The 11363-nt window shown below is 54.6% G+C and overlaps 2 protein-coding genes across 2 annotated transcripts; one reads left to right on the forward strand and one right to left on the reverse strand.

Moving 5' to 3' along the window:
* Window positions 1-8410: 8410 nt before the first annotated feature.
* Window positions 8411-10182, forward strand: RNASEH2C (ribonuclease H2 subunit C). The gene is made up of 4 exons (XM_080609300.1): window positions 8411-8588; window positions 9081-9202; window positions 9309-9428; window positions 10068-10182. The coding sequence occupies exons 1-4, from the start codon at window positions 8447-8449 to the stop codon at window positions 10113-10115; spliced, it is 432 nt and encodes a 143-aa protein (XP_080465426.1). The 5' UTR covers window positions 8411-8446; the 3' UTR covers window positions 10116-10182.
* On the reverse strand, window positions 10180-11308 carry LOC308187144 (histone acetyltransferase KAT5-like; the record flags this gene model as incomplete). Its single annotated transcript, XM_080609298.1, has 2 exons — window positions 10180-10388; window positions 11200-11308. Coding segments are annotated over 2 exons (244 nt in total), but the record flags the coding sequence as incomplete, so codon positions are not given.
* Window positions 11309-11363: the final 55 nt, after the last annotated feature.

The raw sequence follows: 11363 nt of genomic DNA on the forward strand, positions 1-11363 counted from the left end.
CCCATTCACCAGCCCTGCAGACACAGTGCTTTTCTATTTGAGAAGTGGACTTTTGCCCTGAATTCTCATCAGGACACCTCCAGGGCAAGTCGGTGTCAGAACGGAAGCTGATCCACACCCAGCAGCCCACCCCAGGGAGCAAAAGCACACACCAGAGCTGGCAAACCAAGGATGGATACTGCAGTGCTCCCAATAATTCTGCCAGGAGAAGGGTGTGCAGCGAAGCCCTTTCCTCGCCCAGCTATGCTCACCACCTCGCAGTGACACTGAAGGACGGAGGCTTTTAGCCTCGTGGCTGTGTGCCACGCTGCAGGAGACAGGCACCTCTCCTCTCGCGGAGGTCCAACCACAGAGGAGACGGCTCCTGACCTGGGGTCTTCTGGGCAGCAGGGGAGAGCGGGGCTTGCTCCAGGGAGGAAATGTGCCCTGCAGGGGATGGCAGAGAGGTGCCCAAGCCCCACTCACGCTGCGTTTCTGGGAGCAGCTCCCTCTCCCTCCCTGCCCGTGTCTCTGCTACCTGGAGCTGGCCCTGCCGGGACCTGTTGCTCCGTCCCTGTGTCTGCTCCCTGCACAGGTTCACAGAGCTCACCGCAAACACTTTGTGCTCCTCTCTGCCCTGCAGACACATCCTGGAAGCAGAGGCACCGCCCAGGGGCATCTCTGTCTGTTCACATCCTTTTCCTCCACAGCAGAGAAACCATGAGCACCCTCCTGACAGATCTCCTATGATGCGGGATACGCCAGCTTTAAACTGTCCCACCAGGATATTCATCCACATGATCCTGCAGACCGAGACTTGCCATGTCAAGGGTTGTGTAGATTTCTCCTCCAGCCAGCTGTCAGCCTCCCTCCATGCCCCAGTGATGCTGACCGCTGTTTTCATGCCTTTCTCCTCTTGGTGTGTGCAGGAAAATCCTCCTTGCAGTGCAGCAAGAGGTCGGCCGTGCCCGCTGCTGTGCGGGTTTCTCCTACAATGAGCTCTAAGTTGGATTCCACATTCAGAAAGCTTTCAATTGCTTTCTGTCTCACATCTCCTCACCACGTGCAGGCAGTGCCCCCAGCCCTGCTGTGCCTTGCAGAGGAGCTGCTCCTGGGCAGAGCTGTCTGTCTGCAGACACGGCCTCCCTTCCTTTGCCCCTCTGGGCTCCCTCGAGATGTCCACAGGGCTCCTGGGGAACCTCCTTGGAAACAAGACAAAGTAATCGCACGTGTTCCCTCCCTCAGCTGGGGAAAGAGACTGCTTTCCAACAGTGTTAGGGCTTACATCACTCAAATAGTTTCATTGAAGAGTCATCTTTCCTTGCCCCGTCCTGCACAGGGCATCCAGAAAGTGACAGGAGAGACCACCTCGACCTCTGCCAAGGGAAGGCATTCAGCTCCATCAGCTGAGGCATCTCATCCTAGGTTTGCAGTCCTGAGGCTGGAAGGGGACTCAGCTCCCTCCTCTGCACCCCACAGACCCACAGGAGGTGGGATTCCTTCTGGCTGAGTTCAGGTGTGCACAAAAGAGGCACTCGTGTGAGCTCCTTGTCTCAGCTCCCTGAGATGCAAACACCCGCTGACATTCGGGGTTCCAGACGTGGTCCCAGGTGTGTGCAGGTACCTGGGGGACAGGGCAGCATCTGAGGCCATCAGTTTTAAGTATCGAGCAGATTTCTTTTGGACAACCTACAAATGGTAGGCGACGTCCATTCACTTTTAGGACAAGTGAACCTGTCCATTTTGTTGTGATTTTGTGTAGCCCAGGCCGGTTTTCAGCTGACCATACGGAGTCATTCCCAAAAGGGAGATACAAGCTTCCCCTGGTTCCCCATCAGCTGCATTTGCTAGATAACCTCTGACTGCAGTGACGGTGCTCTCATAAACATCCCCACGCTGCCTGATCCAGCTCAGGGCAGTTACTCCTTCAACTGGACAAATACAGGCCGTATGAGATGCAGGATGTGAGATGCCAGTGCTCTCACACAGAGCTCCGTGTGGCTCGCCGGGACAGCACCGGTCCCATCCACAAAATCCTTCTCCACTCACGTGTGGCAGAACCCAGCCAACCTTTTTCACCTCTGCTGCTCCCAGTTCCATTTAGATCGGAAATGCAGATGTGCAGTGTGCCCTTAAACAAAATGTCCTGGGAACACAGTGTCTCCATTCAAAGAGTGGGGAGGAAATGCATTTTTGGTAATGGCTAGATGAATTTATATTTCCATACAAGGGAAGTGCCAAAGACTCATCATATTGCTGGCCCGTGCCCTTGGCCTAGGAAACCAGTCACGGGAATGTATAGACAACCCTCAAACTTTTGAAAATGAAGACCTCTTACATACTTCTTACATCAAGGACAATTTATCTATTTATTTATTTTTTTATGATTCAGGTTTTGCCTAAAATCCTTATTCAGGCGTTGATTCTGTTGCCCACCCAGAGGTGGCTACTGCTGCCAGGATCCCGAGGAGCAGCCGAAACCCAATGTGTGACATGGAAATGTGACCCAGGACATTCAGGAGTCCTTCTGGAGCAGGAGCTGGTGGGCAGGCAGAGGGTGGCAAGGCATCTCAGTGGAAACAACTGTTTTTTCTGCATTGACTAGAGAAGGAAATCGGGGCAATTGCACCCAAGGCGTCCAATGCTAGAGGAGATCCCTCTCATGCCTGCCTTCACCTACAGCGGTGCTGCATGTCATTTCCCCTGCAGGGAATGAAAAAGGAGAGGGTCTAAATGTTTGAGACTCTGCCTGAAGATACTCCTGATAGGCAGATATGTTGAGATTAATGCTGATTTGGCTGATCAAAATAGAGCATATTATTCACTTGGCTGCTTTGCTTCCCTGTATGATTCGCAGAAGTTCCCGACTTCCGTGGGTGTGCAAAGAGTGGGTATGGGCAGAGTCCAGGGCATGGAGTGCCTGTGCTTGACCCAAAAATGTGTTTTCTGTTCTGTTTCTGCTCCATGACTATCCACGGTGGAAACTGGATTTCAGTGGAGGTAACGTGGAAACAGAGAGCTGCGGAATGTCTTTTGTGCTTTAGTCAGCTATCTCTCTCTTGCGTTTTGTCTGCTGGCAGTTGAGCCCTTCTGCACCTGCATGCAACTCCTTCTTGTAAAGCAGGTGGGAATCAGTGCCAGCAGGCTGAAACAAGCAGCTACCGAGTGCAGTGGAGGAAGCTCAGAGTTTCACAAGGTTGATGCCTTTCCCAGGTGACTGATGAGGGCTTGAGGGTAGGGAAGAACACTGCCCACAGAATGTCTGCCAGAAAAGGTCTTGCTGTCTCAACATATTCAGACTCCGTCAGAAGACACTCAGGATCAAGATACATTGGAGGCTGCTGATATCACGTAATCTGTAGAAAGAAAAGCAAAGAAAACTGGGGAAAAAAGAAGGAAGAAGAAATCTTCTCTTACCATTATGAATACAGAACTCTTTTCACTTTGACTGTTCTCCTAAAGCCTCTTTAGCTAACCTTCTAGGAGCTGAAGACTTAAGGAAAATGATGCACTGAGACTTACTTTGTTTGGAAGTTTGCATGACAATGAGCCCTCAGGTGTTCCTGACCTGCAGCTACTGAAAGCTTGAGCAAGCCTCTGAAGAAGTAACAGTCAGGAGCCAACCTCCCAGTTTCTGAGGGTGTTTGCAGGCCCCCCTGGAAGAGGCCATGGAGAGATCAGCCAGACGAGGTGGCTGTCCCTGCCGGCTTTCTGCCAGACTTCAGGAACTACCCCGATCCCTCCGTATTGAGTTATTTGGTTTGTTCTCCAGCACTCATGGACAATGTTCCTCCCATGAGCAGTTACAGGCTGAAATTGCCCAAGAAACCCCTGACTGATCCCCATGCACTGCTGGCTGTTCTCCTCCAGAGCCCTGCCTGCAGGCACAGAGGCCCGAGAGAAGATGGAGGCAAAGAAACCATGACAAACCTCATCAATGTCTGCTCCTTCTATTGCTAAGTCCATCAGCACACCTAGATTATTCTTTATTTTTCTTTTACCTTTAGAGTTGGAATTGGAGTTGGAGTTAGAGTTAGAGTTAGAGTTAGAGAGGGTTAGGGTTAGAGTTAGAGAGGGTTAGGGTTAGAGTTAGAGAGGGTTAGGGTTAGAGTTAGTTAGGGTTAGGGTTAGGGTTAGGGTTAGAGTTAGGGTTAGAGTTAGAGTTAGAGTTAGAGTTAGAGTTAAAGTTAGAGTTAGAGTTAGAGTTAGAGAGGGTTAGGGTTAGGGTTAGAGTTAGGGTTAGGGTTAGGGCTAGGGTTAGGGTTAGGGTTAGGGTTAGGGTTAGGGTTAGGGTTAGAGTTAGAGTTAGGGTTAGGGTTAGGGTTAGGGTTAGGGTTAGGGTTAGGGTTAGGATTAGAGTTAGAGTTAGAGTTAGAGTTAGAGTTAGAGTTAGAGTTAGAGTTAGAGTTAGAGTTAGAGTTAGAGTTAGAGTTAGAGTTAGAGTTAGAGTTAGAGTTAGAGTTAGTTAGAGTTAGAGTTAGAGTTAGAGTTAGAGTTAGAGTTAGAGTTAGAGTTAGAGTTAGAGTTAGAGTTAGAGTTAGAGTTAGAGTTAGAGTTAGAGTTAGAGTTAGAGTTAGTTAGGAAAAAAGAAGAGCAGGAGAGAGAAAGAAGAAAGTGGAAACCTAGGAGAGGCAGTCAATGGCTGGGAAACGGACTCAGTGAATGTCCTTGGCAGGGCTCTGAAACAGGCAAACATTTGGTTCTGGTAAGTCCCAGATATGTGACAACATCTGATGATGTTTTTTGAACATCATTTTGAACATTTTCATCTCATCTGTGGATGATGCCCAGCTGGGTCTAGAGCTACAAAATCAGCTTTTGTGTCTTGATTCGGTTGCCTGCACAAAAATGGCCAGTGCCACCAGGATGCCCTGATTTAGCTGTAGCACCCGGGGGGACAAGTGACACAGCACCTAGGGGAGACCTTCTGGAGCATAAGCTGGTAGGCATGGACCAAGTCTGGGCCCTTCAAGGGCTGTGCAGGGTCTTCCTACACCATCTCACATCCTTTTGATGCCACTGTGAGGTCCCTTCTGACCCAGAAACTGACTGGGTCCCTGCCAGGAGACAGATCCTCAGAAGTCGTGGAAATCTTCAGAGTGCTGCCCCTGACAGGAGGACACATGTGGAGGTCAAGAGGGGCCTGGAGAAGGGAAATGTGAGAACATGGGAGAGAAGGGGTTCTTTGCCAACGGAGAGCAAAGATTTTTTGGAGATATAAAAGGCATTTGGGTCACCTTGTTACTGCTGCAGCACTGACTGGGAAAGCGTTCGTGGTAGGGACTAACCCTGTGTCAAGTTTGCCCTAAGCCTGGCCCTAAATGTCACCACTCGGCCGGACAGGAGCCTAATACTCTAATCCCCAGCACTTCCACCCTTACCTGGAAGCCAAGATGCAGACCCTTAGAGCCTTACCTTTGCTTTTACCCTCTTGCTCACCCTAATCCCTAGCCCTTATCCCTAGCATGGAAATTTCTAGGAGCCTGGCTGGGATCTGTGCATTTAGGCTCACGTTTGCCAGTGTTCCTGACAGTCCAGCAGCAGGTGTGTGGCTGGCATGGTGGCTGTGGGATCTCCTTTGCCTGAGCACCTGGTAAGCACATAGAGGAAAAAGGCTTGTGGACGGGCTGTCATATCCCTTGCACGTGAGTACAGGACTGCAGAGCTGGGGCACACGGCTTGGCCGCATCTGTCCAACGAGCTCCAAGGCCAGTACTAGGCCCAGAGCTTGGAAGATGATGGTGAGGCAACTTCTGCCTGCTCTCATGATACACCACAGGAAGCCTGATGAGTCGGGACGCCCGCTCGAGGGGTGAGATTTCCCTGATGGGGAAGCTTTGCTTGGCAGTAGAAAACAGTAGGAAGAAGATAAAGAGTCACAAGGTGCAGCTCTGAAGGTTGGGAGTGGGAATGAGGAAGAAAGAAATGTCCCTCAAAGGACGTTTGGAAGTCGGGGGTCAGACCGTGGCTGTGTCTTTGAAGGAACAGTCAGTGAGAGTCCAGAGATATTTCCGAAGGTACGGAAATAAAGAAAAAAGTCAGGGATCTCCTGGAAAGGGTCCAGCGGAGGGCCACAAAGATGATACGGGGCCTGGAGCATCTTCCCTATGAAGAAAGGCTGAGAGACCTGGGTCTGTTCAGCCTGGAGAAAAGAAGACTGAGAGGGGATCTCATCGATGTGTATAAATGCCTGAGGCGTGGGAGACAGAGGGATTTGGCCAACCTCTTTTCAGTGGTTTGTGGGGACAGGAGAAGAGGTAATGGCCACAAGATGGAGCACAGGAAGTTCCGCACCAACATGAGAAAGAACTTCTTCACGGTGAGAGTGACGGAGCACTGGAACAGGCTGCCCAGGGAGGTTGTGGAGTCTCCTGCTCTGGAGATATTCAAGGCCCATCTGGACGCCTACCTGGGCAGCCTGCTCTAAGAAACCTGCTTTGGCAGGGGGGTTGGACCCGATGATCTTTCGAGGTCCCTTCCAACCCCTACAATTCTGTGATTCTGTGAAATGCCCTGGTGAGAGCAGGGTGGGGAAGGGAGATGGATATGCCCTTGCCTACCTGCAGGCATTGCCTCCAGCTAAGCTGCTCTAACAAATCCATGGGGAAGCTTTGTCTTTTAATGGCCTTCAGTGAGGCCAATTTAATGCTCCGAGGAACTTTGGCGGTTGCTTCAAACTTTAGCTCCTCGAGAGATTTCTTCAGTTTTCTCTCAGTGTCTGAGGTAGCAGAGCACCAAATGCCCCACAGGGTCATTAAAATGCAGAAAGGCCTAACACGCCACGTCTGTTCCGACAATTTTCTTCAAGCCTTTAAATCTTGTACACCTAATTAGTGAGGCTCCGGGAGTGTAGGTGAAGAGGAAAACTTCAGCGAGCACTCGATGGATAGGTATTTTTCGTTGCTCTCCAGTGTAGGCAAATAGCGACAGCAGCATTCCCTAGGTGGTGTTTCTCCTAAGGAGGTCTGGGCAGGTTGGCAACGCGGTGTCTTGGGGCCGGACACTGGATGGAGAACCTTGCTCCTCACCCTCCCAGGACAGCCATTTCTCTCCTTGGCCACCTGGGGCTTGCATCACTCTTCCTTACACCAGGCTTCTCCACTGAAATCAGCAGCCACATTTCATTGCTCCTTTGCTCCAGATCCCACCTGCTTTCCTCAGAGAACTGGCTGCACACAGGCACAGAAGGGTTTTTCCTATTTTAAAGCCAACAACAGAAAAACACAAGGCAATTTACCAGATAATAAAACACTCCTCAGCTTTATGGCTCCATTGAGGTTCACCTACCCAAAAAGGATTACTCTTCAGGGAGCGCTGTGTACTGATAGGTAGGGAATTATACATATTACTATTAGTTAATGTAATATCAAACAAATTTAAAAGGTGAGGAGCTGGATAAGGACAAACAGACAGACTGCTGAAAAGTGGTGGAGTCACCGTCCCTGGGGGCGTTTAAGGCAGTGTTGGACGTGGTGCTCAAGGACAGGGTTTAGTGGGTGACACTGGTGGTAGGGCGATGGTTGGACCAGATGATCTTGGAGGTCTTTTCCAACCTTTATGATTCCGTGATTCTGTGATTCTTAACTCTAACTTAACTCCAACTCCAAATACAACTCCAACTCTAACTCCAACTCCAAGTCCAACTTTATCTCCAACCACTCCAACTCCAACTGTAACTCAGACTCTAACTCCAAAGCTAACTCTAATTCTAACTCCAACTCTTAACTTGAAAAACCCTAACCCCAACTTGAAAAAGAAAAAAAGAAAAAAAAAAGAAAAAAAAAAACCTCAAACTCCAACTCCAAGTTTAGGTATTCATTTAGGGTTTTTCCAAACCTTTTGTTTGGGAAGAGAGAAGGCGCAGAGTCCTGTGGTGTGTGGGATTTCATAAAGTCTCCCAAAGCTGAGTTCAGGCGTACCCAAAGGCTTCCGTTAGGAGCACTTTTTGATGGGAGAAAGTGGCGCCGTCCGTGTTTTTTAAGGTCATAATTAGGATAACGGTTACAGTTAGGGTTGTTTGGAGAGAGAAAGTGCAAAGTCCTGTTGTGTGTGGTTGCGTAAAGGCTCCCAAAGGGACTTCAGGTGTACCCAAAGGTTCCCTGGCGTATAAATGGGTCTGTGGGGTGGGGTCCATGGGGTATTAGTGTGGCTGGGGGGGGGGTCATGGGGTATAAATGGGGTTGGGGGGGGGGAGAGAGGGGCCCATGGAGTATAAATGGGGCTGGGAGCTTCTCCTGGGGTGTTAATGAGGCTGGGGGTTGGTTCACTGGTGTATAAATGGGGCTGGAGGGGTTCCCTGGGGTACAAACGGGGGTGAGAGGGGGGTCGCTGGGGTATAAACGGGGCTGGGAGCGTCCCCCGGAGGCCCGAACTACAATTCCCGTCGTCCCCCGCGCGCGCGGAGGGAGGGAGGGCGCGCGCGTCCTGACGTCACTTCCTGCGCGCTGCCGGTCCTCCTCGTCACGGAATGGCGGCGCCCGTGCGGGTGCGGGCGGCCCCGGGGGCGGCCCGGGAGCGGCTCCGGGCCCAGCTCCTGCCCTGCCGCGTCGGCCGCGACGGCCCCGCGCCCGTGGGAGCCTTCCTCAGGGTCCAGCCCGGCCCGGGCGGCGGTGGGGAACCGGGGAGGGCACCGGGGGGGCACCGGGGCCTGGTTGGGAGGCACCGGGGGCGGGTTGAGGGGTACCGGGGGTGGGTACCGGGGGTTTGGGGGCACCGGGAAGGGGGGTATTGGGGTTTGGGGGGGGCACCGGGAACAGTTGGGGGGTACCGGGGGGCGGTTGGGGGGTACCGGGGGTCTGCCGGGTACCGGGGGCGGGTTGAGGGGCAGCGGGGGGTGGTACCGGGGGTTTGGGGGTGGGTTTCGTAGCACCGGGGGGGCACCGGGGCTTGATTGGGAGACACCGGGATCCGGTTTTGGGGCACTTGTTGGGGGGGGGGGGGGGCACCGGGGGCCGGTTGGGGAATACCGGGAGGGGGTAGCAGGGGTTTGGGGGGGTACCGGGAAGGGTTCGGGGGGGCTCCGGGGGGAGGGGTTCCAGGGATTCGGGGTCACCGGGACCCGGTTTGGGGGGGGTCCTACCCCCCCCCCTTCCCGTTTGCAGAGCTCTGGGCCTCGTTCCGCGGGCGCCGCCTGGGGGGCCGGGAGCTGCCCCTACCCCCTGGCTACCGGGGGGAGCTGCTGAGGCGGGAGCCCCCCCCCGGCGATGACGAGGAGGACCCCAAGGTGACGCTGCCCCCCCCCGCCCCATGCACCCCCCCCGCCCCATGCACCCCCCCCCATGGTGCCCCCACCCTGACCCGTGTGTTGTCCCGTCCCGTCCCCCCCCCAGGAGCAGTGGGTGACAGTGACGGCGACGTTCGGGGCCATCACGGAGTGGGGGGCCGACGCCGTGCCCCCCCCCGCGGGGGGGCTGGCGCAGGCGCTGCAGTGGGGGCCCCTGGCCCATGCGGTGCGTTGTTTTTGGGGGGGGGATCCCTAAATTGGGAGGGGGGGGCAAAAGTGGGGTGCCCATGGTCCTCAAATGGGGGGGGGCTTCTCGTAGAAGGGGTCTTGGGGGGGAAAATGGGGGGGGCTGTTTGGACCCCAAGGGAAGGGGGGGGACGACACAGGGGTCCCAAAATGTGTTTTTGGGGGGCGAGGGTAGGTGAGTAAATTTTTTTGGGGGGGGGTCCCTAAATTTTTGGGGGGAGGGTCCCTAAATTGGGAGGGGGGAGGGCAGAAGTGGGGTGCCCACGGTCCTCCAATGGGGGGGGCTTCTCGTAGAAGGGGTCTTGGGGGGAAAACGGGGGGGGGCTGCTCGGACCCCAGGGTGGGGGGGACACAGGGGTCCCAAAATGTGTTTTTGGGGGGTGGGGGGGGGGAGGTGAGTAAATTTTGGGGGATGGGGGGGGTGTCCCTAAATTTTGGGAGGTCCCTAAATTTGGGGGGGGGTCCCTAGGGGTGGGGGGGGGATGTTGGGGTGGGAGGGGGGGCCTTTAGGTCCCTAAACTGTGGGGAGGGACCCCAAAAATGTGTGGAAGGAGACCCCAAAAGGTGCCGGGCTGGGGGGGGGGGAGGTCCCTAAAATTATGTGTGCCCCTCCCCCCAGATCCATGCCCCAGTCCCCGATGACAGCGAAGAGGAGGTGGAGCCTTGATGGGGCCCCGCCCACGCGTGGGCGGGGCTTATTTTGCCCCCCCCAAAAATAAAGGTCTGGTAACCAGTGGGTGGAGCCATTTAATGAATGGGGGGCGTGGCCTGGGCGGGGGGCGTGGCCTGGGCGGGGGGCGTGGCCTCACCACTTGCCCCGCTTGCTCCAGTCCTTGGGGGTGAAGTGCAGGCACTTGGCGTCGATGCGCAGCACCCGCTTGAGCATCGCCCGCTCGTGGCCCTCCACGATGTCCCCCGAGAGCGTCAGGATGTACTGGCCCTGCGGGGGGAGGGCGTTTGGGGTTTCTTTTGGGGTGCGGGGGAAGTGTTTTGGGGGGAGCTTGGGGGGGCGTCGTTTGGGGGTTTTGGGGGGGGGTTGGGGGTTTTGGGGGGGGTTTAGGGTTGTTTTTTTGGGGGGTGGGAGGGTTTGGGGGGGGGTTTGGGGGTTTAGGGTTGGTTTTTTGGGGGAGTGGGAGGGTTTGGGGTTTTTTTTGGGGGGGGTTGGGGTTTGGGGGGGATTTTTGGGGTTTGGGGTTTTTTTTTGTGGTTTAGGGTTGTTTTTTTTGGGGGGTGGGAGGGTTTAGGGGGGTTGTTTGAGATTTGGGGGGGTCGTTTGGGGTTTAGGGTTGGTTTTTTTGGGGGGGTGGGAGGGTTTGGAGGGGTTGGGGTTTGGGAGGGCATTGGGGTTGTTTGGGGGGGTAGTTTGGGGTTTAGGGTTGGTTTTTTTGGGGGGTGGGAGGGTTTGGGGGGTTGTTTGGGGTTTGGGAGGGCATTGGGGTTGTTTGGGGGGGTAGTTTGGGGTTTAGGGGTGGTTTTTTGGGGGGGTGGGAGGGTTTGGGGGGTTGTTTGGGGTTTGGGAGGGCACTGGGGGTTGTTTGGGGGGTTGGGGGGTTTGTTTGGGGTGGGATTGTTTTTGTGAGGGGGTTGGGGGGCTTGGGTGGGATTGTTTTGGGGTTTGGGAGGCTTACTTGGGGTTGTTGTCTTGAGGGTGTTGGTTGGGCTTTGGGGGGGCTTGATTGGGGTTCGGCGTTGTTTTGGGGGGGCTTGTTTGGGGTTTGGATTTGGTGTTTTTTTTGGGGGGGGGGGCGCACCTTGTAGTAGTTGATGAGGTTGAGGTACTGCAGGGTGGAGATGACGTCCTCCTTCTTGATGCTGGTGATCTCGCTGATCTCGCTGGGGTTTGGGGGGGAGGGATCAGAGCTGCAACCCCCCCCCCTCACCCCTTCAGGACCCCCCCCCCCGAGACCCCCATACA

Source organism: Anser brachyrhynchus (genome assembly GCF_964034855.1).
Source record: "Anser brachyrhynchus genome assembly, contig: SCAFFOLD_145, whole genome shotgun sequence".
NCBI lineage: Eukaryota > Metazoa > Chordata > Aves > Anseriformes > Anatidae > Anser > Anser brachyrhynchus.

What these genes read in the sequence shown, in the direction of transcription:
- RNASEH2C (XM_080609300.1), top strand. Translation starts at nt 8,447, where the DNA reads ATGGCGGCGCCCGTGCGGGTGCGGGCGGCCCCGGGGGCGGCCCGGGAG. An exon ending in CCAGCCCGGCCCGGGCGGCG is followed by an intron (nt 8,589 to 9,080) that starts GTGGGGAACCGG and finishes TCCCGTTTGCAG; the next exon opens with AGCTCTGGGCCTCGTTCCGC. An exon ending in GGGGGCCCCTGGCCCATGCG is followed by an intron (nt 9,429 to 10,067) that starts GTGCGTTGTTTT and finishes CCCTCCCCCCAG; the next exon opens with ATCCATGCCCCAGTCCCCGA.